This window comes from Onychostruthus taczanowskii, unplaced genomic scaffold (assembly GCF_017590055.1).
Source record: "Onychostruthus taczanowskii isolate IOZ18803 unplaced genomic scaffold, ASM1759005v1 scaffold17, whole genome shotgun sequence".
In the NCBI taxonomy this organism is placed as follows: domain Eukaryota; kingdom Metazoa; phylum Chordata; class Aves; order Passeriformes; family Passeridae; genus Onychostruthus; species Onychostruthus taczanowskii.
The window spans coordinates 14,493,646-14,520,702 of record NW_024498906.1 but is presented as its reverse complement, the minus strand read 5'-3'; the positions used below and the strand labels follow the sequence as shown (position 1 = coordinate 14,520,702).

General features: G+C 43.8%; 1 protein-coding gene across 1 annotated transcript in view; it reads right to left on the bottom strand.

Moving 5' to 3' along the window:
• Positions 1–26,809, bottom strand: part of ABCG1 (ATP binding cassette subfamily G member 1) — a 45,995-nt gene extending 19,186 nt beyond the window's left edge. Inside the window, exon 1 of the mRNA XM_041399825.1 lies at positions 26,572–26,809. Within this exon, the coding sequence (XP_041255759.1) occupies positions 26,572–26,791 (220 nt within the window). The 5' untranslated portion in view covers positions 26,792–26,809. The remainder of the gene's footprint in view (positions 1–26,571) is intronic.
• Between the last annotated feature and the right edge of the window lie 248 nt (positions 26,810–27,057).

Genomic DNA, 27,057 nt, shown 5'->3' with positions numbered 1-27,057 from the left:
TCTCCTTGCTCAAATCAACAAAATTTTTTTTACTACTGGAATCAGCAAGGGAGAGATGTTGATGGTTTTATCTGCTTCCTCACGGATTTCACAGAGATTTATGGGGAGATCCGGTTTTACCATTCTCACAGAAATTATGATTAATCTGGAAAGAAGCAAGCCGTCCCCCTCCTCATCCTCAGGGCAGGAACAATGCTTCAGGATGTGTCTGAATCAGCACCAATGAAAACATAACCAAAACCCACTCCTACCTCACAGTGAATTTCCTCAGGTAAACACCACCTCTAGGTTTTTGACCGAAATGCTTCATTCATTTGCATTTCGTTGCCAGCAACCCTCATTTGTTACTCAAGAGAAACGTCACACAGACTCGTGGAAGTTTCTAGGTGCTCTAACCCATTTCTGCCTCCATCAGTGGGCACCCAGACCAGTCTCAGGTCCCGGGTGAGCACAGCAGGCTTTCCCTGCAATTAGAGCAGGATTTGCCCTTCCCAAAGTATTTGAACTGCTTCTCTTTCATCACAAGCTCTTCTGGAGGCAGGAAATCACTGCTGGTGCCCCGCAAGTGCCACTGGCCTGAAACTGCTCAAAGGTTTCTCAGAGCCTTGACTGAAGCAAAAGGTAACCGGGGAAATTTCAATTCAAGCAGCGCGAGTTTGGCAAAGCCACAAAAAACTGGAAACTGAGCCACAAAGAAATCGGCATTTGGCACTTAAAAATCAAAACCAGAGACATCATAACCTGCCCTTTCCACACTCCCTGCCAGGCAGAAATGATGCATTCCTTTATTAAAAATTAAATAATTGTACAAGGACTATATTTCTGCATCTTTTTGTGCTGCTTTTTTTTTTTTTAGACAGGATGTATTCCTGCTGAGAAATATCCAGCTGGAAATACAGAAGACATCTCTGGCAACTACTGTATTACTTACCTGTCTTCCTTTAATGCTTTCAACAAGAAACATGCTTTTTAAACAGCAGTTTAAATTTCAATCCACAAATTTGCTCTCTTAATGTACTATCAGCCAAATTGTTTCTTAAATCATGACAAGAAACCACAGCAATTTCTTGGCACTGTACATTGACCCACTAAAGAATCCCCATTGTATTTTCCTATTCTAAATTTTATGGGCTCAGCCCCCACCTCCTCTTACATCAATTAAAAAAATCCCCAAACTTATGCAGAAGTCCAGGGAATTCTCCAGCACAAAACTGAAATGAGGGGACAGGGAACCAAGCTGTCACATCTTTCCCCTTGAGGCAGGAGCAAGGAATCCTCCTATTAAGGAAAAACACTCCTAGAAAATTCACAACTTTGCTGCTGCCCCTGAGACCCACCAGAGTCCCACCTCGATGGCCAAAGTCCATTCCCTGGATTATGAACTGGACAGCAACTGCACAAGTAAGGGAAAAGCAGGATAACCTGGTCCCATGTCACACTGTAGGTGGAGTTAGTGACTCAGGGCTGGGAGAAGCACCTTGCAGAAGTCCACCCAGACTCTGGAAACATCCCTCAGGTGACCTGGCAGGCATTTCATTTGTGGACTCTTCAGATTTCTGTCAGAAAACTGAACAGCTGGGAAATAGTGGCAGGAACTCTGTGGAGAAGCACAGGGTGAGAAACACAGAGACGGCAGCTCAAGGCCAGACTTACATTTGGAGGTGTAATGAAACATTAGCCAGGAACCTTTCCTTATCATTTTTACATCACCCTTTTCCAGGTGTGAATATGACAGATAGAAATTGTCTTGCCTGCTCCTCCTCAATCTATTACTCACTTTCTGCATCTCAGCCCTTTCCTCGCTCCTGAGAAGCCACCCTCACAGAAAACATCTTTGTGTTTACTGGAAGGGACCCTGATCTGCTTCATCCAGTGATTTTTCACCTAAACCAACATGAGATCAAAGGCAGGGTGTTTCCCTAAACTGGAATACAGTCAGGGGAGTGTTTGCCATATATTTCTAATTCTGCTTTAACCAGCCAGGGCACCGTGTTCCCCACCCACTGCTTGAGTACAGAGCACTTTCCTCTCCCTGCTATCAGCAGGGTTTGTAGAAGCTTCAGTTTGTAAATTCTCAGTTGAAAGGGATTATCTGTATCAGCTGATGATTATTTAAATAATTTGGATTTCAAAAACCCTCTTGATGGGGATTATTTAAATGGAGGTTCCTTTCCCAAGCTCCACACTGAGTTCAAACAAGCTTAAGTTAAAGTGAATTACAGGTACAGATACTTGGGAAGAAAAAAAAGCATCTTTTAATTCCCAGGAAATCTGGGAAAGACAGAAACAGCTTTCCTGACAAGCAGAGTGAAAAAATATATTGCTTTAATAACAGGCACCTTCCTAATTTTATACTGGTTTGGACTGTATCTCTACAATGCCTGGAGGGGCAAACTCACACTAGAAATAACAAACATGTTTAAGCCTACCAAATAAAACCTGTCTGTGAACTCATATGTCATTGGTGCATAATTTCTGCCATCCATTGTGTATCAAAAGGGAGCAAACCTTTTCCACCAATCATTTTCTCACTCTAGCTTCAGAATCAACACATCCACACAATGTGTTTTTAAAAACACATTTCTGTTCCGTTCACACAGTCTCTCAGGGACACTGAACAACAGGATTCTCCATTGTCTAAGCTCTGAGCCCTGCTTTAGGACAATTAAGGGAATTTGCAATTGTAATGTATACGTGTACCTTGCCTCAGAGAAACGACCTTCGTTATGTAAATGTCTATAAAACAGCAAGCCAGGCACCAAAACATCAGGACAGAAAGGGCAGAGAAGCCAGGAGAGTGCTTGAAGTAACCCAATCAAGTTCCTCTGCCTCACAGCTCCTTCCAGCTCAGAAATGAGGAATTTATTCCTCGCAACCTAAACGAATAAGTCTTTCAAGCTTTAAAAAAAAAGAAGAGAAATCCCCCTGTGGGCAGCAAAGCTCTTTCTCTGTAGTGGACTAAACTGCATTTCTTAATATAGCCCACAGCCAGGCCTTGTCAAACATATTGCTCTTGATCCACAGCCGATTTCCCACTTAGTGGTCATGAGGTGGATTAGTCCTTACTCAGATGCAGGGCTTAGCCCCTGCTCACAGCAAGGCTCGGGGTGCTCAATCTACCTAATTTGACACATCAAAATGTTTGATGCTTAACCCAAATTCATTTCTAGGGCCCATAAATTATCAGTGCATAGGAACAGGCACAGCAAACTGATGATGAATTCTACTTATTCTGCACTCCTGCTCTGGGAAGGGATAAATAACCCTGTGGAAGTGCCTCTCTCTTCACTACAGTGGGAGTTTAGGACAATTAGCTTAGGTGAGCCTCTTGATGCTGTGAGAAATCCCATGCACTGCCAAGAAAATGCTGGCTGGCTTTGGTACCTTTTTTGTGGGTTGAAATGCCAGTTTGATTGTGGTCCCTCATCTGCTTGCACCATCGAAGCACTTGAGCACAGCAATTGCACATCCCAGTTTTCAGGCTGGATTGGGACACCTGCAGATGCTCCCTGGGAACCCATCAAGAAGAGCAGCCTGGCCATGTTCAGGATGTACAAAGGTATCAGATGCTGTTTTCACCCTGATAACTGGGGGCATTTCACACATTTTTTTCTTCAAGCTATCACCTAGCTCCAGTACTTTGCTGGTAGCACTGGGTATAAACATCTCAGAGCCTGAAAAAACCCAAATGGGCTTTGGAAGATGTAAATCAAAAGCTGCACGTTTCAGGACAAACTTTAAAAGCAGTTTTTGGATTTTGTTTGCATGAATGCCCAACGTTTGACACCACTTCCTCTGTGCTGAACAGTAATTTCCTTCAGCGGCAAGTCAGAAAAACGCACAATAAATTGGAGCCTGGAAAGTGATTGTGAGCCCCCAAGCCAAGATTTATGACATAAAATCCCCAGTAACTGTAGGTCATGTTGTATAATAAAAGAGAATGATGAGAAGATGGCCAGTCAGGCAAGAAACCAAGTTCCAGCACAGGGAGAATCTTAAACCAAGCTGTAGATTATAAAGAATCTGCAAAGTCCTTTAATTTCATTGTTCCCTCAGATCCATGGACTAGATATTAAACTTATGCAAGACACTGGATGTGACAGTTCACATTGTGCAGTCAAACAAAAAAAGCCCTGACTAAGTAAAGATTCCACTCCTTTGAAACTCTGAAATAGGAGTTATGAGCACCGTGCTCCTTCTCTGTTATCCTGGCTGCTCATCACATCACTTTAGTATCTGAATGCTGCTCCTCCTCAGAATAACTAATTAGATATGACACTCTGCTGGGCTTGCAAGCTCTGCAGCCCCCGAATTTTGAGTTTGAAGGATTAACAGACTATACAACCACTCTCCCCTTATGTGGAGAACCCAAGGGACAAAAAACAGAGGTGGACACAGAATTCTGGTTTTCTTGACAAATGTTCCACCAACAGAAGAGAGGAAGAAAGTGTCACCAATATTGTGGCAAAACTCCTTGCCCCTGCTACTACTGGTTACACCTCTCCACTGTGCAGGGAGATGGATGGGTTTGTGCCAGCACCCTTTAATTCCATGTTTTTTATGGTTCTGACCAGAGCAGAAGCATCTAAGCAACCTGTGTCTCCTTGCATTCACCTTTTCTGCCTCCTTTTTATTTGGTTCTGCAGCTTCTAGTAAGGTTTACAGATGATTGCCATTACATGTGAGTCCAAGGGTGTTATTCTTATTCTTATTCTTATTCTTATTCTTATTCTTATTCTTATTCTTATTCTTATTCTTATTCTTATTCTTACTCTTATTCTTATTCTTACTCTTACTCTCATTCTCAGTCTTATTCTTATTCATATATTGCTATTATTGTTATTATTGTTGTTATTGTTGTTATTATTACCAGGCTACATCCATGTTAAGATTCAGTTCTTGGGTTTTTTCCCTGTGGAATGTTTCTGCCTGAGAGAGTTAAAGCTGCTCCTCTTCCCTCCACAGGCACATGGAGCCATATGCCTGCAGCCAGGGATAGAGAATGACAATTAAATAGGTCAATGAACGAAAGTAACCTTCAAACATGAATGCAAATAAATCTCTACTTGCAGCAGGACCTGATGGCTCCAGAAGCAGTATTTACATGTTGAAGCATTTTGGAGATCTGGGGCATAGCTTGTACTGTGCCTGTACAGAAAATAGCTACCCTAATTTATCTTCAACCCTTAGGAAATATGAAAGGAGAAAAAAGAAAAAAAGTATGAATGACGCACAGCTTCATCTTTCTTCTGAATCTAGTAGAATTGTCTTTTCCAAGCAATACCCACAGCCTAATCTTTGTTTGATAATTGCTTTTTGATGCCTTTTTTTTTTTTTTTAATTGCCTTTGTTTCTATTACTTCAGCGCACAGGAAAGGTCCTTCCTGACAAAAGAAAAGCCAAGGCAGTTTGAAATGAAAGGCTGACACATTCCCTGGAATGACAACCCGGAGTCACGAGCCTGATGCACTGTGAGATGAAAGCTGTTTACGTGTGACAATCAGGCAGAAAGCAATTTCTCATAATTGCAGTACCTTCACACATCAAGGTACAAATAGTGTTATTCACAGTCTCACAAACAAATAAAACCAGAATCCTTCACAACATCCCCTTATTTAAAAAAAAAATAAAAAATCTTCAAGTGGGGGATATTCTGAACTATCCCAGCAGCTGCTCTGAACGGAACTGCCCCAAGTGCCTTCCCTGCCAAGCGTGGATGCAGCTGGGTCACCCTGCAGGCAGAAAGCCTTCCTCCCTCACAGAACACTGCTCTGCTCTCCTGTGCTGCTGCTCAGAGTCCCCTTTCTCTCTGAACCTCTCCCTTCCTCACCCATGTGTACCCAGAGCAAGAAGGAGGGAAGGGGGAAAAGCAAAAGTAAAACTGGCTCTTTCCTCCTGTCCAGCTGTGTAAGGGTCAGAGGGGAGCCCTGGGGCTTTCTGGAGTTACAGAAGAAGCAGCTGAAGTTATTTAGCATCTCTTTCCTCCACATTGGGCCTCATGGCAATATCTGGTCCAAAGAGCTTGGTGCACAAAGGAAAGCCTTCTGTGATCTGCATCGCACACTCTAGGATAAACTGGAAGGTGATGAGATGTCTCCTGTAAACTGCAGAGGGGAAAAAACCCTTTTCTCAGACTATTAGAAGTTTTGTCTAAAACAGACTTCTGCCATGGTTCACACCCTCACAAGACAACGCTTTGTCCCCAGCTTTCAGACATGAGGAGAGACATTTCTTGGATTTTGAAAAATGTTTTCAGCCATCATGACTGCAATTTAAAAGCTGCCAGAGAGTCTGAGATCAAGAAAAAAAATCACAGATCATTAGTCAGCTTTGGAAACTCAAAATGTTACATTTGACTCCAAACAAATTCCGTTTTTTCACATCAGTCCAGCTCAGCTGCAGTAGTGATGACAGGAGCTTTCTGTGAAATACAGGTGATCTCTGCCTCTGAGCAACCCCTGCACATCCCTGCCCTGCCTCTCCCACCATCCCAAACCAATTCTGCGCTTCCATCCCCTCACATTCCCACTGCTCCTGCCCCGTTCTCTCCCACAGGAAGGTGAGGAGCACTCAGAGCCAGGAGAACCCTGTGAAACACACTCGTGGGCAAACATCAGAGCTCTTTTAAAAAGCAAATTTGAAGCTCACGCACCGAGTCTTTAACCCTGCTACGCACACCCAGGAGCAGAGACACGGACAGGAACTTCCCTGGGGGTTTCAGACCTGGAAAAGCTCTGTCAGAGGGAGCAGGAGTGGTGTCTGGGAGGGCAGCAGGGCATCCCTGCTCCCTGCCATATGGGCAGATGCAGCACGTGTCCTGGCAGGCTCCTGTTTTCAGAAACAGCCACACTGCTTCTCATCACTTCTCCAAACACTCACAACTTTATTGAAGCAGAAACACAGGGTAATGTATTCATTTTATTTCCTCGCTGATCTGGTAAAAGATACAACCTATGATCCTGAAGGTAAAAACAAAGGAAAACCTGAAGTGTGTGCAGAAATAAACCTGGATTACTTCCACTCCTCACATTTTACTTAGAACAACTGTGGTTTTACCGCTCTCTTCTAGAATATTTACACTAATGAAGCTGCCCAAATTAAAATACTTTTCATTGCCAATAAAGTAAATCTAATAACCTTTAAACGCCTCAGAAGTAATTATCATCTTCTGTAGCATGCCAGGGCTGAATATGTTACAAACAAAAGCCACTGCACAGGGCATTGCTGGTCCTGGGATGGGAATGAGGTAGAATGAGCACTTTTCAGCACTCTGATTTCTGCTTTTATTTTGCATTTGGAGAAGTTGGCAGCCTCACAGGGACATACATCCATTGCACTACCATGAACTCCTGAATTTCCGTCTGTTTTTAAAAGCTCCAGCTGACCTACATTTTATGTTATGGATTAGTTGGAGCTTATAGAGTAGCATGAGCAAAGCAGGAGTCTTGCTGCTAACCACACATCCTAAGCAATTAAATGTTTCATCAATAATATGTCCCATGGAAAAATCAAGAGTTTTTAAGAGAAAAACTCTTCACACACGAAACAGAAAAAATATTTTGATATATGCACTTTAATTGTAGTATAAATACCATCCATTTGATTATTTTGATTTCACAGACTAAAAAAAAAAATCAGATGTACACATTAAAATTATTTGAAGTTCAAAAAAAAGAGATTAAGTTGGATTCACATTTTCAGGACATACTGAAATATAATATACTAAAAATAAGGCATCAGAGTCATTCAGAATTTTGGGAATCCTGTCCTTTTGGAATTATCTACAGAATTATTATTGAAGCAAGGTGGGAAGCAGTAACTCATATCACAAAAGCATGACTTCCACTACAGGTTTTCCACCTTATTCTGAGGCAGAGAGAAAATTCAACTCTTTTTGGAGGTGGATTTTTTTTTTGGTCTGGTTATGTTCTTGGCAAACCAGCAACAAGTCACTCCAGAGGCCGGTGGAACTCACTGAGGTGAGGATGATCCAAGCCCGAGTCCTTGAGTTGGATCAAGAACTTCAGCTTGGGTCTCACAGAGTTTCAAGCGCCCTGGTCACCACTCAGCTGGGCTTTCCCTTTCCCTCTTCCTGACTCCAAAAATCCTCCACCTAACACATCTCCTGCACCGAAACGTAGCCAGAGGAAAATTCAGTGAACAAACAACAAGCTGCTACTCTGATGCACTGTCATTTTCCAACAAAGAGGGGATATTGAGAATTTCCAGAGGGATTTTCACTATAGCTCGTCAGGAGGCCCTCTGTGTTAGGAGCCTTTTTTCCCTTGTATTTTTTACCCTGCACTGGTTCATTTCCCAGTAACAACTGTAACTTCTTTTGACATTTTCTGTCCTTCTTTACAATTAGGTTATTCAGCTCCTCAGTGAAGAGGCAAGGGGTAAGCTATGGGCTGATTTAAGCTGGCTGACTCAACTGGTCTAATTAGACAGGAGAAATTTGGTAGTAAAAGCAGCTGCTTCCTCCACAAACTGGAAGTCCATCAAAAGAAATGAGCTGTTTTAATGGCCTGAAGACTCATGTGTAACATTAGTAAGAGAGACACACTTTAAAAGTGCTGGTCTTCTCAAATCCTTCTAATTAGATGTCTCTGTAAACCATATTCCAGTGCACATCTTCTCTGCCAAAGTCAAGGCAACGTTTCCATTTTTTTCCTGACCACCAACTAAACTGACAAGGACATTTCAGAAAAGTGTTGGTTGGATGCATTACCAGAAAATTCAGCTTGACTTGTCACTTGAGGTTTCTTTATTCCCTTATTATAACTTTGTGTCACTGGCCCACCTATACTTTACTCCTTCTGTAAGTCATTTTTCTCTGCTACCTATTAACACATCAGTACATGCAGGAAATAAAGAGGAGATAAAGATTCCAGGGTGTTTACACTGTTTTCCCCACAAATACTGTCATTTTAAATGAAACAACGAGGAGACACAGCCAGAAGAATATCCATGTCACCTCAAAACATGCTTTGATCCTAAAAATCACAGGCACTCTCCACACCCAGCTCCTGCCAAACACCACAGCACTACCAAAATCAATACAGAGCTGTGTTGGGCCACAGGCTCAGGGATCAAAAGCAGGGACTCATGGCAACCCAGAGAAAAGGCAATATTGCACCACTGCAAAGAGTGGAAGATGGAAAACTTCCACGTAGCAACACTGATGTACGAAGAACTCAGACTACCAGTGTGGGGTTTATTTTAACCAGCTGCAAGGACCTGTGGTGTGAACACCAAATGTGAGCTGTTCTGCTGGGTCTGGCTGGGACAGAGTGAATTTCCTGCAGAGCAGCCCCCAAGGGGCAGTTCTGGAGCAGTCAGCATCTGTCACACGCTGAGTTTTGGCTATTGCTGGGCAGGGCTTGCAAAAAGTCAAGGGTTTCTTTTTTTTTTTAGAGTGGCCTGGGGTGTGCCAGAAGCTGGGAGAAGACACAGGCAGCTTGGCTTCACTAATTAAACTGCCCTGATCTTCATCTTCATAACTTTCAGCTTTTGCTCTGCCCTGTTCTGGGGGCAGGGAGGAGACTGAGGGAGGGGCTGAGAGGATGCTCAGCCACAAGCTAGGGCCACCCCACCACGGCTATTTCCCCTAGGAGATGTGGAGACTCACTTGTCTGGCATCTTTTGGATGAAATTCCTTGTAACTTACAGTCTGCTGGCCATCAATGAATTTTTTTTACCAATAAAAGGTGATGTATAATTTGCAGGTTGCTGTATAATTTGTCCACGTGCTCTTACCCAGCAGGAACCTGCACAGATTCAAAGGAGTGGCACCTCTGCTGTGAGGAAAAATCTGGAGAAACTGAGCTGATTCAGCCTGGAAAGGAGAAGCTTTTGGCCACCTAACTGTGGCCTTGCAGGGCCTGCAGGGAGCCAACAAGAAAGATGGAGAGGGTCTGTTTAAAAGGGATGGAGTGACAGGACAAGGCGGGAATTGGCTTCAAATTAAAACAGAGTAGATTGAGATAAGGATATTAGAAAGAAATTCTGCCCTGTGAGGGTGGGCAGGCACAGGGTGCCCAGAGCAGCTGTGGCTGCCCCATTCCAAGGCCAGGTTGGACACTGGGGTTTGGAGGGTCTGTGTAAAAGGGATGGAGCGACAGGACAAGAGGGGAATTGGCTTCAAATTAAAACAGAGAAGATTGAGATAAGATGTTAGAAAGAAATTCTGCCCTGTGAGGGTGGGCAGGCACAGGGTGCCCAGAGCAGCTGTGGCTGCCACATTCCAAGGCCAGGTTGGACACTGGGGCTTGGAGCAGCCTGGGACAGTGGAAGGTGTCCCTGCCATGGCAGGGGGGTGGAAAAAGAATGATCTCTCAGCTCCCTTCCAACCCAAACCATTCTGTGATTCTAGGAATGTGTCCAGCCCTGTTTCTCACTGCTGTGAGACACCTGAGGAAAAATTTGCTCTACTGCCTATAGATACAACAGCTCATGCAATCCATGCTTTTAAAAATACTTTAAAAATACATAATACCTTAAAATAATTTCAAATCTCAGTGTCACAGGGATTACACACAGTGATAAAACAATTGTGGTCTGCCAGGCCACAGACAATTCTCAGGGCAGCATGTTCAGTGCCATATGGGCAATGCACAAGCTCAGAGTTTTGAAGCAATTTTTTCCTAAGTGTATGTGACAGAACAAAGCACAGTCATAACAGCTGTAGTCTGCGTGCAAATGGGAAAATAAGCACCTCTAATATTGTTGGTTTTCATTTCAGTGCTGGCTAAATGCTTTTGATCATTGTGTGCAAGTGATGAATGCACCACCTGTGTCTTTTTTTGTCCTTGTGCCAACAGGTGAGATTACCTTATTCTGACAGGGGCTGCAGCAATCTGGGTAATGGCACAAGTACAGAACATTGCTCTCTTACCAGATCACAACATTTTCAAAACATTGCCATGTTTTTAAATTCCTGTGTGTATGTGTTAAAACTGAGTCACTGCTCCACTTCCAATGAAGACCTGAGTGGAACCCAACACGCTGCTTTTAAGCTCTGCTACCTGCCCCCAACAGATGAGCTTCTACTTCTGTACTTGTAATATCTGTAACAGTTCTTGTGCATTTACAGCTGATGTTACTGTTAGCACAGCAGCCTCCACAAGCCCTGGTCCCACGTCCTTAGTCTACTGACATCAAATATTAAGCTCAAGATCTTGGAGCAGGGACAGGATCTTACCTACTCAATTCCTGTCTCCCACACTCTCCGTTTATTTGTTGATAAATTGTCCTTACACAACTGAAGGGTTTGCTGCAGTTCCCACAGCACTGCTCTTCAGACCCTCATATGTCAGTAAGGTGAAGGGCACACAGAGTGGTTTATTCAAAACAGAATAAAAATTAAAATTTAGCTTTTCCCACAAAAATCCCATCATCTGTTATGTTAAAATAATGCTTGGGGAAACTGCACAAGGCACACTCTTGTGGAGGGGTGTTTGCAAACTTAAAACAGAAAGTACTTTCAGAACTGATGCAGAATCAAGAGCAGACAACGTGAATCCTAAAGTATATAAACCCCAAAAATGGGACCTGGTCTGGTGGAAATAGCATGGATGGCTCAAAACCAGACCTCATCCCCATGAATTCCAACAGAGCTGCTCTGTTTCTGTCCCAGCAGAGCAGGGACAGCAGAGCTGGGGTCACCTCTGGAGATCACCCCTGATGGTGCCAGGGGAGCTGAAGTGTCTGGAGGCAACGCACATCAGGAGAACATGCAAGTGCCTTTGGGGAGGTTTACAGCTGTCACTTTTTCCATCTTGCAAAGCTGCAAAGCAAATGGTGTAGGAGGACGGCTCAGGATTGCTCTTCTCAAAGGCTCCCTCCTGAAATGGGTGCCTACGCTCTAATACTGACTAAGCTGCTGGGCTTTGCTTCTGATCTCATTAGATAATGATACTGCAATACAAAAGGAGAGGTTAATCTTGACTATATGCCCAATCCCCTTTCCTTGTGTACAGTTGTAAACACCCTGGAAGCATCTGGAGGCACCTTTTCCTCTGTGGTTTTAGCGGCAGCACTTGCTCGGAATGGCTGCTGCTGTGGATGGGGGAGCTGGAGGAGGGACAGGTGGGACCATCCTCCAAATGGGCAATTCACACCAATCCCGAGGTGTGGGAGAGCCACGTGGACAGCAAAAATACCATTACAGCTCTTGTCATCCCTCTCCCACCCTCCTGACCTCGGTGATGAAGTGACCACAGAGCACTCGTGCTCACAGCCCTGAGATGTGTTGGGGGACACAGTGTGGATCCTCCCCAGGCCGGCCACAAACACACAATTCCCTCCCCAGCCCATTCCCTTTCCCACATCAGAGGAAGGGAAGGCAAAAGCAGCCACAGGGACCACAGTGGGCACCATCCATGCGCAGAGAGCTCTTCCTGGGAAGTGCAGCTGTGCATCTGCAGTGCTGCTATCTGCCTTCCTGGTGCAGTTAAGGAATGTTTCCAGTCCCCAGGAAAACCAGCCAGAAGAACACCTCCACCATTTCCCTGCTCTCTGCAGCATCACTCTCTCGGTGGCTCTTGCAAACCAGAACACATTATTCTACTTAAAACCTCAGTGTTTTCCTTCTGAAATCCAAGATACACAACTCCCCCCGGTTTTCACCAGCAAAGCACTGTTGAAACAAACAGAAGTAGCAGCCATTTATCTGGCACATAAACATACTCTCCTCTACACCCAGCAGGAAAGCAAGCTCCAAAGATGCTCAGCTAATGAGGGGATTCAGACAATGATGCTGGCAGCTACAAGCAGGCAAAATAACCCACACAGGTCTGAATTGGACCCACCACTGCTACACATGAGAGCTCCAACCAATTCCTACAACTTCTAAAGGCAGCAAGAACAAAGCACAAACAATCTGATTACCAGAGAAATGACTGGGAGCAGAAAATTACTCAACCTATGTAATGTAATAAGTCCCTATTGAAAAGCATCTGCAAAATGCTGCCATTTCTTCACGCCATTCTTTTCACCACTGGCACTCAGATAAAACAGCTTCCATTTTACATTCATTTTTCCTGCTATTTTAGCCTGTTATGCTGTTAATCCACTAGCAACAGACCTGAACCACTTCTAAGCAACTGCTACTCTCTTGCTTTTCATTTAAAAAAAAAAAAAAATCAGGTTGCTGCTGCTGCTTTCCCATAATTACATCATCTTGTCACTACAAAGGAGGAGGAGGAATATACACCTCGATTAAAATGTTATCTTCAAAGCATTTGTTGCAGTGATATGCAGCCAGTTTTAGTACACAAATAAATATACCTGAATGTATGTGCATACACACATCTAAATATGCAAACAGAGATAACCTATAAATATCTATATATAACCTACATATATATACAGATATATAGATAGATATAGATATAGATATAGATATAGATATAGATGGCCTGTGTTTCTATATACACTCACTCATATTTACAGGTATCTATATAAGTAAATTAAATGCACATATATTGAACATATTTATACCTAGAGGGACAATGCACATAGAATACACCTGTAATATATTACTTTTAGTGCTCTGAAGGGAGGTCCTCTGATGCTTTCAGACACGTCTATACAGGATGGTGTCTGCTGACACATTCCACCACCAGGTAAACATGCCTTGAATGCTGGTGACATCCAACACTGACATTTAAAATGAATTTAATTGGCTTCTGTAATCTTTAGAATGTAGTTTTAGCAGTGAAATATATAAATAAGTGAAAAAGTTCCTTCTGGGTATTAGGCCATACCCTTCCTTCATCAAACTTCATTAATTTCTGTTAATTTGGTCCAAAATATTCTATCATAAGACAACAGCCCTGGCAGAATGCTGATACCTGTCCCTTGGCTAAACTCTGTCCAGTGTGTCCTTGCAGTGATTCCAGCATTCCTTTGGACCTGTACTTTTGGAGCAGCACAGTTTGAGCATCCAAGAAGAATTTTAGGTTGGCTTTGAAGTTATTTTTATTTACTGTAAAACGTGTGCCACCCTTTGTCCCAATTCACTTAGCTGGAGGAGCTTATTTTTACTGCCTGTCAATAAGAATCAAAAGATGAGTGCTAAAATGTCCCAGCCATGCCCTATATGGGAAGGCCTGCTTTATTTTTATTTGTTTGGTTGATTTTATAATGCAAAAAGAATGCATGGGGTTCAGGAGACTGATGCCCATATTTCTGCTTGGAGACTAAACAGTAAATCTGTTTACTATTTTCATGTATATTCAGACATTTCATCTTTCTTTTGGTGTCCCCAGATGTCAGACTGCTGCACAAGGCACAGTCTTCCTCCATGAACACCAGGTCTGACAGCAACCCCAGGGTTCATGGACTGGTGAATACTTCAGGTCATGTATTTCTCCTTCAGGTTTAATGTATTTCTCCTTCAGGTTTAATGTATTTCTCCTTCAGGTTTAATGTATTTCTCCTTCAGGTTATGTATTTCTCCTTCAGGTTTAATGTGTTTCTCCTTCAGGTTTAATGTATTTCTCCTTCAGGTTATGTATTTCTCCTTCAGGTTTAATGTGTTTCTCCTTCAGGTTTACATCACCGGTCTCCCAGGCAAGAAATCCAGTATCAAATCCTCCTTCAGGGCTGTCTGTCAAGCTCCTCTGACTGTTTGTGATATAGCAGCTCACACATATTGTCATAACTCAGCCTGTAAGACAGCAGAAGCTGATTTATCATAGCCACAAGTGCAGCAGCTCCATTCCCTATTTGCAGTCACTCACCGCTTTCCTGAAACTTCCACAGGAGAGGGTAAAAATCTGCCTAATGTGAGTTCCACTTCAGTGATGATTTACACCACGGGGAAACTTTCCATGGGCTTAAACAAACAACTGGCCAGACATATTATTTCCTTTCTTTTTAAATCCAAAGTTCAGAAAAATCAAATCAGCCGAGAAGGTCTAAAAATGGTCTTTGCTCAGTTATGTGACACAAGGCCAGTGAGCACAGAGACTGAGGTGAGGCTCAGAAGACACAACCCACTGAACTGGCCACTCTGAAGATGCTAAAATGGAGAGGACAGGGCTGCTGTTCCTGGAGGAAAACCCACCAAGATGTGTCCCCAGGGAAATTGTTTCAGTGGCATGCCGACCTTTACCATGCCATGCAGGGGGAACAAGAGTTTGGGATGGTGTAGAACCAGCCATGGGATGGCCATGGGAATTACAGAGTGACAAACATCCATCACAGGACATTTAGGGGATGGAAAGGGATGGATCAAAGACTGAGGAGGAACAGGCCTGAGAAAATAGCTGGAAATGGGGACTGAGGGAGCCAGAGGCATGTCAGGAGGCAGCTACACCTGTGTGACAGAGCTCCTCCTCCCTGCAGTCCAGCCTGCACTCCTGCTAAACACTGCTCCCAGATTTCTCAGGTGGGAATGGCCTCACCTGTGTGAGCCCATTCCAGGAGACACCACCCTGGATCCAGCGGTCAGCAGCTGAAGGATTTCCACACCAGCTGCTGGAGCATGAGGTTGAAAATCTGAGGGGTTACTGTAGGTCCAGGTGCCAACAACTGAAGGAGACCAAAGTCTGAGGGACTGATGGGATGGACAGCGTGTCCCAAACCCACCTGGTGGAGAGATCTTCTGTGTGTGTTGGTGCGTGCAACCCACAAGAAGCCACACAGGAGGAATGCCAGGGAGGCACTGGGGCTGCTCAGGTTTGCCCAGGTGCCATCTGTGTTTGGGAGGGTGCTGGAGAAGCCCTCTGTCCTCCTGCTGCTCCATACAGCTGCCCTGCCTCACCACAAGCTGGACTTGGAATTCCAGAACCAAGGCTGCCACACACCAGGGCAGGAGGGATCCCTTCATGTTTCAAAGCCCCACCAGCTCCAGCTGCTCCTAGCAGTCTAAGTTTTATTACTGCCTAATTACTGTCATTATCATTGGACACTCCTTGTGAAGAACTCAGCAGTTCTGGTTACAAAACAGACTGACCCAACTCGCTTTCCAAAAGGCCTCCCATCAGTCATCTTTGTGTTTATGTACTGTCAGTTTGTTTCCCTGGGGAAAATTCTTCTTCAAGAAATTCTGCAAGACTCAGGGTCAGATTAAAACCCAGGGGAGTAACTTTTCACTGCCAGCTGTGCACAGATGTGCCCTCTGCTCTGTTCTTGGCTTTCTGGCTCACATTTCTCTGCATAAGAGCTTCACCTCTCCAAGGGGAGAAGGAAATGGAACTCCATCCCAGACTGGCTTCAGCTTTATGAGCCTCAAATAGCATTTTAGACATCAGGCCTTGATATTCATATGCAATAAGCTGGCTGCAGTTTGTGGCTCTTTGACCCAGAAAAAGAAAATGCTCTTCCTCTAATAGCAAATATTTAGCTCCAATCCCCTTTCTTTTAATTGGGTACTCATTTACCCATTCCAGCCCTGCCATGCTGGTATTATTAGAGTGCTTAATTTTCAAAGCACTTGAGGTAATAACTGCATCATGACTAAAAAAGGATTATACTGGCCAGGCTCTGCTGGTGCAGCCCCATCCACTTGACTGCTTCAAAAGCACAAAACAGATGCAACAGGGCAGAATTTAACTCCATTGCTTAACAAGAGTATTAAAAGCCTCAGTTTGTGGTGTTTTTTTCCTTTAAATTTCATATTAACCAGGTGCATAGCTTCATTTGAAACTTCTTTCTTCTGTCTGGCATAAAAGCCTACCCTCTAAAGCTCAGCAGGAGACAGAGCACAGGTCCATTCTCATTTACCCAGGAACCTGACCACTGCATATTCAATCTTCTCCTCTCTTTTGTAGCAGATGCTCTGCAATTATAAACAACATTTGTCATTACTCTAAACATGTGAAGCCAGAAGAAATACGTTTCTTACACAAAAGATGCAGGCTGTACATACTAGATGAGAGGCAGATGGTAAATTAGCTTGTAAAGCCAAGGTCTCTGCCATTTATTTTTATTTGGAACAGATACATAACAAAAAAAAACCCAAACCTGAACAAACAAGCGGCTATCTCTTCGGCTATTATGTAATTCCATGTAGTTCTGCCTGCTAAGAATCTGGATGGCTTTATCCCTGTACCTTCTGAAGAAAATTAAGTCTGCAGAGTGCATCTGTTTCCCCCACCAATCAGCAGAGCCTGGATGAGCTGGAAATGGGAGCAGAAGCCCAGCAGTGACCAGAAGGTCCAGTGAGGACCTGCAGTGACTCGAGCCACATTGCAGCCCACAACTGCAGCCCATTTCATCCATTTCATCCAGCCATTGCAGTCCCCAGCCACACCATTTCCCAGACAGAACTGCTCTGCCCTCCTTCCAGAGACACTCACACAGGGCTGGCCCTGCTGTATTTTATGCCACCACACATATTCAGATCAGACATTCTCTCAAAAATCTCATTTTCCAAGTGACGAAGCGTCCAAAGGCCAAATTAAACTCAAACATCTGCACCAAAGCACAGAATTCACAAGGGAGCAGATGCCAAAATAATCATCAATGGGATATTGCAGCAGGCCTCCTTCCAGTTACTTGTAGGAAGTTACTGAGCTTCAGAGTTACTGAAAACAACCAAAACTGTCTGGCCTCCTCTGTCTGTGCTGTTACCCTTCTCCATCATACTTGGGGATGAACAACCTAAAGAATTGGTTGAAAAGGGCAGTAATTCTTCCATACATGCTGTATTATGTATTCTTCTCATGAAGCTGGTGAAAAGGTGAGTACATTTGGACCATCTGGGGACCCTCAGTTTTTCCATTTCCTAACAGACTTTGATATCAAGAGGAAGGTGTCTGTTTAAGCTTGGTCCTGGGCTTGATAAGGAACACTCTGCCAGTCCTAGGGACTAAAGTTCTGAATGTAAATCACTTTCACAGAAGAAAACTACATTTTCCACACAGTAAGTAAGAGCTTGTGGATTTGTTGTCCTTCTGTACCAGTGGTGCTAACCAAAAACTGCTGGCTGCTGGGCTCAAAGCTGGCACAGTGGGCAGGCAATCTGAACCACCACCACCTCAGCTTCTTCCTGTCCCAAGGCTTTTGATAAGAGATAAAAGGCCTTGTGCAGAAGTTTCTGATACAAGATTTGGCAATACTAATTGCGTGTGATATCCATTAGAAGGAACACCTTTAAAAAAAGTGGGCATTTTGTCATCTGACACGGATGTCATGTTTCAACAAGGCATTTTATTAAAGCTCTTAAATAAATGAATCCCACAATAAGGTAGGTGGCCAGTTATCTCACAGTCCTGCTGCAAAGTAACAGACTCTGGGCACAATGACCCAAACTCCCAATTTATTTTTGACAAAAACTCAGTCTTATGTAAGATACATGTCCTTCTGCACCTCTCCAGATGCAAGCCACAGAGGTTCTGGGTTTAAAGCATCACTGGCTGATTTAGCTTTTGCCTCAAGGACTTTCATTTTGAGAATGAACACCCACCTTTCAGTTTGCAACGCTTTAATTATAAATCCAAATCAGTTCATTCCCACGTGCTAACCATGTAAATTTTGCTGGGGATCTCCTTGCATGTTGTTTCTTGTAAGTCTTGACTTGTTATTTTAATAATAAGACCAAACACTGTTTTTTAATAGAAGACAAAGTTATCCATCCTAAGTTTAAAGAGTGCAGATGTGAATTATAAAGCAGCTGAGTTGAGTGAGGGCCTGCCACATTCAGAGTAGTGTCATGATCTGTCACCACAGTCTACCTACAAGAAAAATGCTACAGGGAAGTGTGAGAAGCAAATAATTTCTCAGAGGATACAGAGCTGAGCTCTGAGATATTAAATCCCCATGGAACAAAAATCTGCCCTAAAGAGCTGGTGAGCTCAGGCCCCAAGGACTTCCAGAAGGCACTTTCCAAAATGGCATGAAAGTGCACAACAAAAAATGAACTTTAACAGCATTTTTACTCAAGTTAGCTTCTGCTTTCTTTCTGCTCTTGTGATTTCTCTTTCCTTTTAGTGGGGTTGTGGAAAACCCTGGACGACCACATGATGTCTGAAGTCTCCAATTGCAAAATGCCTCTTGCTTCATCTTTCCTCAGCCTTCAGATGGATCTCCAGACTACAGAAACCAAAGTCTGCTTTGAAATGTGACAAAAGTGCACCCAGATGCTGGTGCATGTTGCCTCTACCTCCTCAACACCTCGAGCAGGGCATGGCCACCTATGGGCAGAGGATAAATCATATCATCAAATCCCACTCAGCACAGAGCAAGTTGGAGTGGAAGGGTGTCAGGGTGAGTTACAGCCAGCCCCCAACACTTTTTCTGAGAGATGGAAACAGCAAAGACCAGAGCTCAGACTCAGCAACTCACTGTGACCACTTCCTGGCATATAAATTCCAGAATGCTTTTACTGGTAACTCCCTAAAACCTCCTTCCTCAGCCACAAGTTTTCACAGCAGCAGTTAATAAAATTTATTGTATCAAAACATTAGCTAGAATGAAGAATAGTGAGGTCATTGTAATGTTTAGGTTTAACAAACAATACAGCAAAGAGAAAGAAGATGTTCTGCTTGAAGACTCAGTGACCAAAACGCACTGAGTCAAACTTAAGGCACATTTTTATAAAAGCTCCAGGTCCAAAAAACTCCAAACAAACAAAAAAAAAACCCAAACCCCAACAAAACAAACCCACAATAACAATGGATTCTGCCTGAAGGAAAACAAGTAATGCTGAAGTAAGGGCATACTCAGCTGGGAAACAGGAGAAGGATCAGACAAAGGGGCTGACCAAGATTTGTTCCCAATAACCTCTATTTTACAGAACACATGCAAGAGGACTCCAGGAAGTTATTTATCACTTAATAAAACACTGTGAACTATTTCAGTAACAGCAACTACTCAATATATTTTTACCATCTTGACACAGCTTAAGCGTCAGAAGAAAAACTAAACGGATTTTATCAAGGTTAAAGCACGTGCTTAGAAACTCTCTGCTAAAAAATTATGCCTAATTATGCCAACACTTTAAGCCACTGAAAAGGAATCTACACAACATTTGCCTAAAAAGAGCCTTTTACCGGCATTGCAGTTGGTTTCAACCGGCCTAACTTGTTTACTCCTCCTAACATATGGATCTTAATTTGCACAAGAGATGAAAACACACTCTCAGACAAAGCAAGGCAAAAAAAAAAAAAAAAAAAAAAAAGGTGGAGAACAATGCAACCCATCTGGCAGAGGGGGGAAAAAAAAAAGGAAAGAAAAATCTCTCTCGGAAAGTGGTTTTTTTTTTTTTTTTCTCGTTCCCGTTCTGCATCTCTCCCTCCCTCCTTCCCATCTTAGCAACAGAGGCTGGAGCAGCCAACCAGGCAGGCGCGCATCCCGCCGGGTTACTGCAGTGCATCGCCCGGCAGTAACCGCGCCGGGCGCGGCGCCTCCGCCGCACTGCACCTGCCCCGGCAACGCCGCCCTTCTCCCGCTGCCCCTGCACGGAGCTGCACTTCATCTAGGCCAAATCCCCCCCTCCCGGGCCCCCCTCCTCTCCCGGGCTTCGTTTGGGTGTCTCCGGAGGGGATGGGGTGGGATGGGATGGGATGGGGTGGGATGGGATGGGATGGGTTGGGATGGGATGGGATGGGATGGGATGGGATGGGAGAGAGGGGGGGCTGTGTGAGATCTTTTCAGCAGAGAGGATGCTGCAAAAATTAAATAAATAAATAAATAAATAAAATAAAGCGTCCAGCTAAATAAACAGAAATGGGTCTGTCCGAGTGTGTGTGTGCCAGAGGCAATTGCTAGGACAGCACCGAAATCAGCAAAGCCCAGGCTGTTTAAATCTCTGCCGACGCCTTGACAGCGGTGAAGTTTCCACCTTACGCAGAGAGCGGCATGAACGCAACACACAGCACCCGGAGCCGGCAGGCAGGGATCGCGCTGTCCTGATGACACTGTCTCGGGCTGCCACTTTTGGCCTTCCATGAATACCAAACAAGCTTCCAAGGGCTCCGTGTTCCCCCTCCGGACACCTCGGAGCCCGGTCCTTCGCTGCCCTCCTGCCGCCCAAAGCTGCGGAACTGCAACCTTGACAGCAAAGACAGCAGCACCTCTCCGCTTAGCTTCCAAGAGGTTTGAGCCATCAGAACAAACCCAAAATAACAAGAAATGTCATGTTTTCTGCTGAGAGTGGATTTCTGTACCAAAATCCCCGGCTGCACTGTGCCTGGCCCGAGCCCGTGCGCTCAGAGGTTACTCCAGACCAAATCCTACCAGAACTCGCACTCGAACGCAGCGCAAGTGACTCATTACAGCCCTAAAAATAACAACGGAGAAATTTCCAACTAAAACGTTGCCTAATTAGCCATGAATACTGAGAAGTGTGAGAGGGGAGGGGAAAAAAAAAACAAAAAAAACCAAAAGCAATCCCTGAGTTGTTGTGGTGTTTTGCAAGCAGATTTATTACTATTTTCTTACTGGATGCACTCAATTATATAGGCAGAATATTTCCATCTCCATGCTATATTATAGCAAACCCACCTAGAAACAATAGAAGAAATGCCCTTTCATGGCTATGCAGAATGTATGTATCTTTTTCAAGTAAAGCTGAATGACTTTGACCTAGACAGAAAGCTCCAAAGTACTTTTCATGCCCCCTTTGTATAGGGGACTATACATAATTCATCCCCAAACCACCATTCAGATTATTTCATGGTGCTTTTAACAAAAATGACAGAAACCTGAGGCACTGACTTTTCTACCAAATCCTCTTACAAACAGTCTTCAGGCAGGCCTACCATGAAAACCTATACATCTGTAATTTTTCTATGAACTGGTAAAACCAATCTCTGTGTTCCTGTGATTTACATTTCAAACTGCAGTATAAAACACACAGCTCAGAAGCCAAGACCCACTTCTGTCTCCCTCTCAACCCTCAGGCTTTGTGACAAGACAGTGAAACTTTGGCCATGTTTTGTTCCAAAGCTCTGTTCTCAACCCTCAGACAAATGGCTTTGTGACAAGACAGTGAAACTTTGGCCATGTTTTGTTCCAAAGCTCTGCAGATCTTGCTTTTCACATTGAAGGATCCACACTGGATCTCATACAGGACTCTTTCTTTTCCCCTCCAAGCCAGCTGGGTCCCTCATCCTAAAAGAAAGGAGAAGTATCCAGGGACTAAGCAGCCCTGTTATTTCTACTAAACTTGCTGAAGTTCCCTTTTCTGGCTTTGCCAGTCCATCTTAACCTCACAGCAGCTCCTCCAGGAGCTCTGGGGCTTTCTGAAACTGTAAACCTCACTGAGCCACAGGAAACCCCCAGGACATGCTTGAACATGGCCTGGATTCAAAGACTGAGACACATTTTCACTTCTGGAAGATCCTTAACCTCACAAATCACTCAAAAATCCCTTTCCTTCAAACCTGAAGGAACAGTTGTTTCTACCTGTTGACCAATTCCCTGAAAGCTTTACGGGGAAAATGGCAAAGTCAACTGAGACCTTCTGAAACTTTTACCTCTTTAACCTCTCCCAAATTCCCATACTGGCAACAGCTCCTACTGAATGGAGTGGGTCAGACACAGCAGCTTTGAGCAAGGACTGACCTGCCTTATTCCTTCCCTGTTAATCCCACTGACCTCAGGGGAAATTGCAGCAGGAATTAATCAGCCCCAGAGTCACCCCAATCTCTGCTATGAGTCTGATAAAACCTCATAAGGAGAGCAGCATTTATCATATAAACCTTAGAACCAAAACGCCCCTCCTCATATTTAAAGAGAAAATGGTATTTAATTGTTTAATTAATCAATTTAATGTTGAGACAAAAATCAATGAAAAAATTCCAATTTGAAGTCTACTATGGCATATTTAGCTCCTTTGTTGTTGACAAGAAATGGAGATTCACCTTTTTTGGGGGCTTTTAATGAAAATAAAAGACATGACATACCATGAGTTGCATTGTCTGAACAATCAAGCGAAGCACAGAACACAATGGCAGCACTACTAATTATTCCTCCTTCTGCTAATTTAGAGCCTAACCTTAACATTACTTTGCAATGCCATTTTTACTGAAGGGAATTGCTGGGAATTGCTCTTCAGTTGAATTCCTGTCCAACATGCTGGCACAAATTGTCTTTGCAAGGAAACTGTACTTCTGCCTTTGTGATCCAACACTCTTGAAAGGTTTTAACTAATTCATTACAATCACAGAGAATGATGTGGAAATAGTAGATTTTCTTTTTTAAGCTCCATTTCAGAATAGAAACACCATTAATTAAAAGACTTTTTTGAAACAGCATTCCTTATCTCTTCCTACCACAACCAGCACCCAAGAACAATGTGAACTGAGAGACATCTCCTTTCTTTTTTTTTTTTTTTTTTTTTTTTTTTTCCCAGCATGTTTTCTGCTATTCTTCTCATAAAAAAGTGAATTCAAATATTTCACATTCCAGCAATGAGAGACTTTTAGCCCAGGGAATCCACAAGGAGTGCTGAACTGCAGTAACCACCAGTGCTGGAGGTACAACACTTGGGCACTGCAAAGTCTCAGTTTCCCACTGGAACAGGAACCAGTGTAAGGTATTCAGAATAGTTTTATATGCAATGCACTCAGCTACAAATCCACCAGGTTTGAACAGAGATATCCCAAATTACACACAAAAAAAATCCTCTACTGGCAGAACCACTAAAACAATTCAGAGAATCTGAACTGTTTGGTTCCTACCTTCACTGGGGACTATTTAGGCAATTTGGTTTTCTATTTCTCTAATGGAAAATCTTTTATTTTAAAACCAATATATTGAGCCCATCCCTGGAGGAGAGAACATGGCTGGGAGGAAAGTTTGGTTCTAGGTTTCTATAATCTGACCAGCAACTCACTGAAACACTGGAGCAAGAGACCTTTGGAGGTCACCTGGCCCAGCCCTCTACTCAAAGCAAGACAACCACCAGCTCCAGATCAGATCAGCAGCTCAGCCACGTGTCCCCTGCTGTCCCTGGGTGACACATCCCAGTGCTGCAGCTGGGGAACAGGAATTTATTTCCTGGTGTCCACCCTGAGCCACCCAAACTGCAAAGTGTGGCCACGGGCTCGTGTAATTTATCATCTGGCACTACTGGCAGGAGCAGCCCCAGACTCCTCAGACCCCCCTGAACCATTATTTAACCCCTCTGAGAGACCCTTTCCAGCTTCATGTCTCTGCTGATATGTGTAGGAATGTGTCCCCTAATGACAGAGTGGCAAAACTAACCTTTGTCCCCCAAAAAAGGAAAGAAGCCCAGAAGTTTCTCTCAACTGTTAGGTGAAAAGCCACCTCATAGGGTCTCAGGGACTTCACCAAACACCAGAGAACATCTAATTGGATAGAAGCCAAAAAGACCTGCCTGATCAATCAAGTAGAAAAGAACAGAACAAAAGAGAAGAGGGGCTTTTGTGAAGTGTTTCTACCAGGAGCAGACTCCTGTACCTGGCTCTAGTTTTTCTGTTTGTTATTTTGCCTTTTATTAAACCTTTTTTGTTTCTAACACCGCAGCAGAAACCATCCTGCTTATTTTATGTCCCCAAAGTAATAGCTGAGCTATCCTTGGGTGTATTAAGTGTTTTTCGAGGGCTTATAAGAACTGGCCTGGGAAAAACAATTTAATAGATATGAAGCACCCAAAGTGATAGAATATTCCAGCTGTGCTCTCAGTGATGAGGAAGGAGAAGGGCAAGGGCTTGCCTCCAGCTGGGAATGGCCTCAGCCACAGGGTGTGATTCCCCTTCCTTTGGCTCACAGGCATTGGCACTGGGTGCAGACCTCCCAGGTCTGTGCCAGCTCCTTGGCAAGCAGAGGAGAGCCAAGCCCTGGGGCAGACAGCAGCTCAGAGCCTGTCCTCGGTGGTCCCAGCAGTGGCACGAGGTGTGAGACCAGCTGAGGAGGATCTGAACCCCTCCACACAGCCAGCCAGGAAAGTTCAACCTCCTCTTTCAAACCCAAATGTGGTGGCACAGTCATAACCATACCCCAGAGCTAAATACCTCCACGGGTTATTTTCAGCAGCAGGACCTTTTGCCAGGATATTTTTCTGTTCAAGCCGAGCCACCCAGGCATGTCAGAAGATTTGAACAGAGGTTTTGGGTACAGGATCCCTCAATCAATTCTGGCCAGTGAGAAAGAGATTGAGTTAGAAATCTCAAGCTTTTAAATCTTAAATGAGAGATTTTGGCATAGCTCCATTTCTTGGAGGACAAAAAACCTTCAGTGTTTTGTGTTCATTCTGATAAGATAAAGAATAATTTTGAATGTAGCAAAGTTGCTGCCAAACCAAGCTGTTCTCCTATGGACAATGTGGCTCCGTGCAATTTTAGCAAGTAATTAAAAGAAGGCCAGTGGGTCTACATACGGTTTTGATGTTGAAAAACCCATTAAAGCATGAAATCTGCAGATCTTTCAACAAATGAATAATTGTATGCACAGCCTGTCCGCATACAGTAGCACTTTCATGGCAACAGCTCCAGAGCTTTTCATACCACACATTTTTAGACTATTGAAGCCTTGGTGTTGTGATAATGATACAATTTACAGACGGCAGCCAAGTACTTTGTGAAACAATTTCAAGTGGAACCTTTAAGCCAGTGGATTTATAGTTTCAGGGCCAGTGCAGGTATCAAGCATGGCTCAGGTGAGGGCTGCACTGGCAGGGCCTTATCTCTAAAAAGAATTGAAGCACACAACCATACAATTTACATTACTGGGAGAGAGTTCCTCGAGGAAGGGCAATTATGCCATTTAGTACACAAAATTCTCCTGAAGATTTCAACATTTTTCTCTTGGGCATACTTCTTTTCGCTGGCAGGAATTTACTTCATGACCTAGTTTTCCTTTCAGAGAGGACCAGTCACACACACCAAAGAAAAAAAACCCCAAAAAACCAAAAACTCTCTAGGAAACACACGGTTACACAAAGCAAATGAAGGCATGAAAGGAATTGATGCCAAGCAGAGGAGAAAGGACAGAATCACCTTTTAGAACTGGAATCAACCAAGAATCTATAGAGAAGAGAGCTGAATAATCTCTTCTGACTCCAAACTTCTCTTCTTTGAGAAGTGCCCAATATCTATCATTTTGGTGCCCTGTGCTGCAGGCTGTGAGCTCTTTGCAGTGTATATCAGCAAAGGAGTTACCCAAAAAGCATCGTGGTCCTTGACTGAACCTCAGGATTCAGTCCCAGCAAGAGCCAGTGATTTCATCACAGAAATTGTAAGCTTTGAGAGACCCATCTAAGCTGTAGAGAAACCTATAGCTCACAGCATTTCTTTCCAAACACAACCTTTAAAGAAAATAGGTTTTTTTTCCTGGTGTCTAATGCCTTCTGAAATTCTGAGATACTCTCTGTTCTGAAAGAGTACTGAGAAAACAACCATTTCACAAAACAGCCAATTGCAGGAGTGAAAAAAACAAAGCCTCCTCACTTCCCCCACCCCCATCTTTAAACTCCTGCATGCTCTACCCACCCTCAACAATAAATTGTAGACAGGCAAGATCACAGGACAGATATTTGGCAGCACAGCAATACTATATTTACTTCAGATACTTAAGAATTGGGAGGCAGAAATAAGCAGTTGTTTGAACTGCTGCATCCTCAGCCTCTTGTGGATGAAACCTTGCTTTCCTCACCTTTCTTTCTCCACCATGGCCCTTCCTGGATAGAGTAGGACAGTTCTTTAAACTCAATGTTCACAGCTGGCCTGCGGGGCAGGTAGGAGAACCTGTGAGCTTCTGTCAGAGCATTGTCCACTTTTTTTAAGTGTCCATTGAAGAGCCGGATGTCCTGGGTGTCCGTGCCATTGGAGACCACCTCGTCCACAGAAACACACACAGACTTTGGCTCGGCCATGGTGCAAGCAGAGCTGCTGCCACCCTGCAGGGAAAGTGGAGAAAGTTCACAGACTTTTGTTTAGGAACACGTTTCAAACCCTTCTGCACCAGAGGAGTTATTCTTTAAATAGCACAAAAATCCAGCGCTGTAACGCGCTGAAAGGTGAAAGAGGAGTAAAATAAAGCAATCTTTTGTTTGTTCTTTTGCCTGAGCCTTGACAGAAGAGGTAAAAGAGCTCTTGCAGCACATACAGTTCCTTTAGCACTAGTTTTTCTTTGAGATCT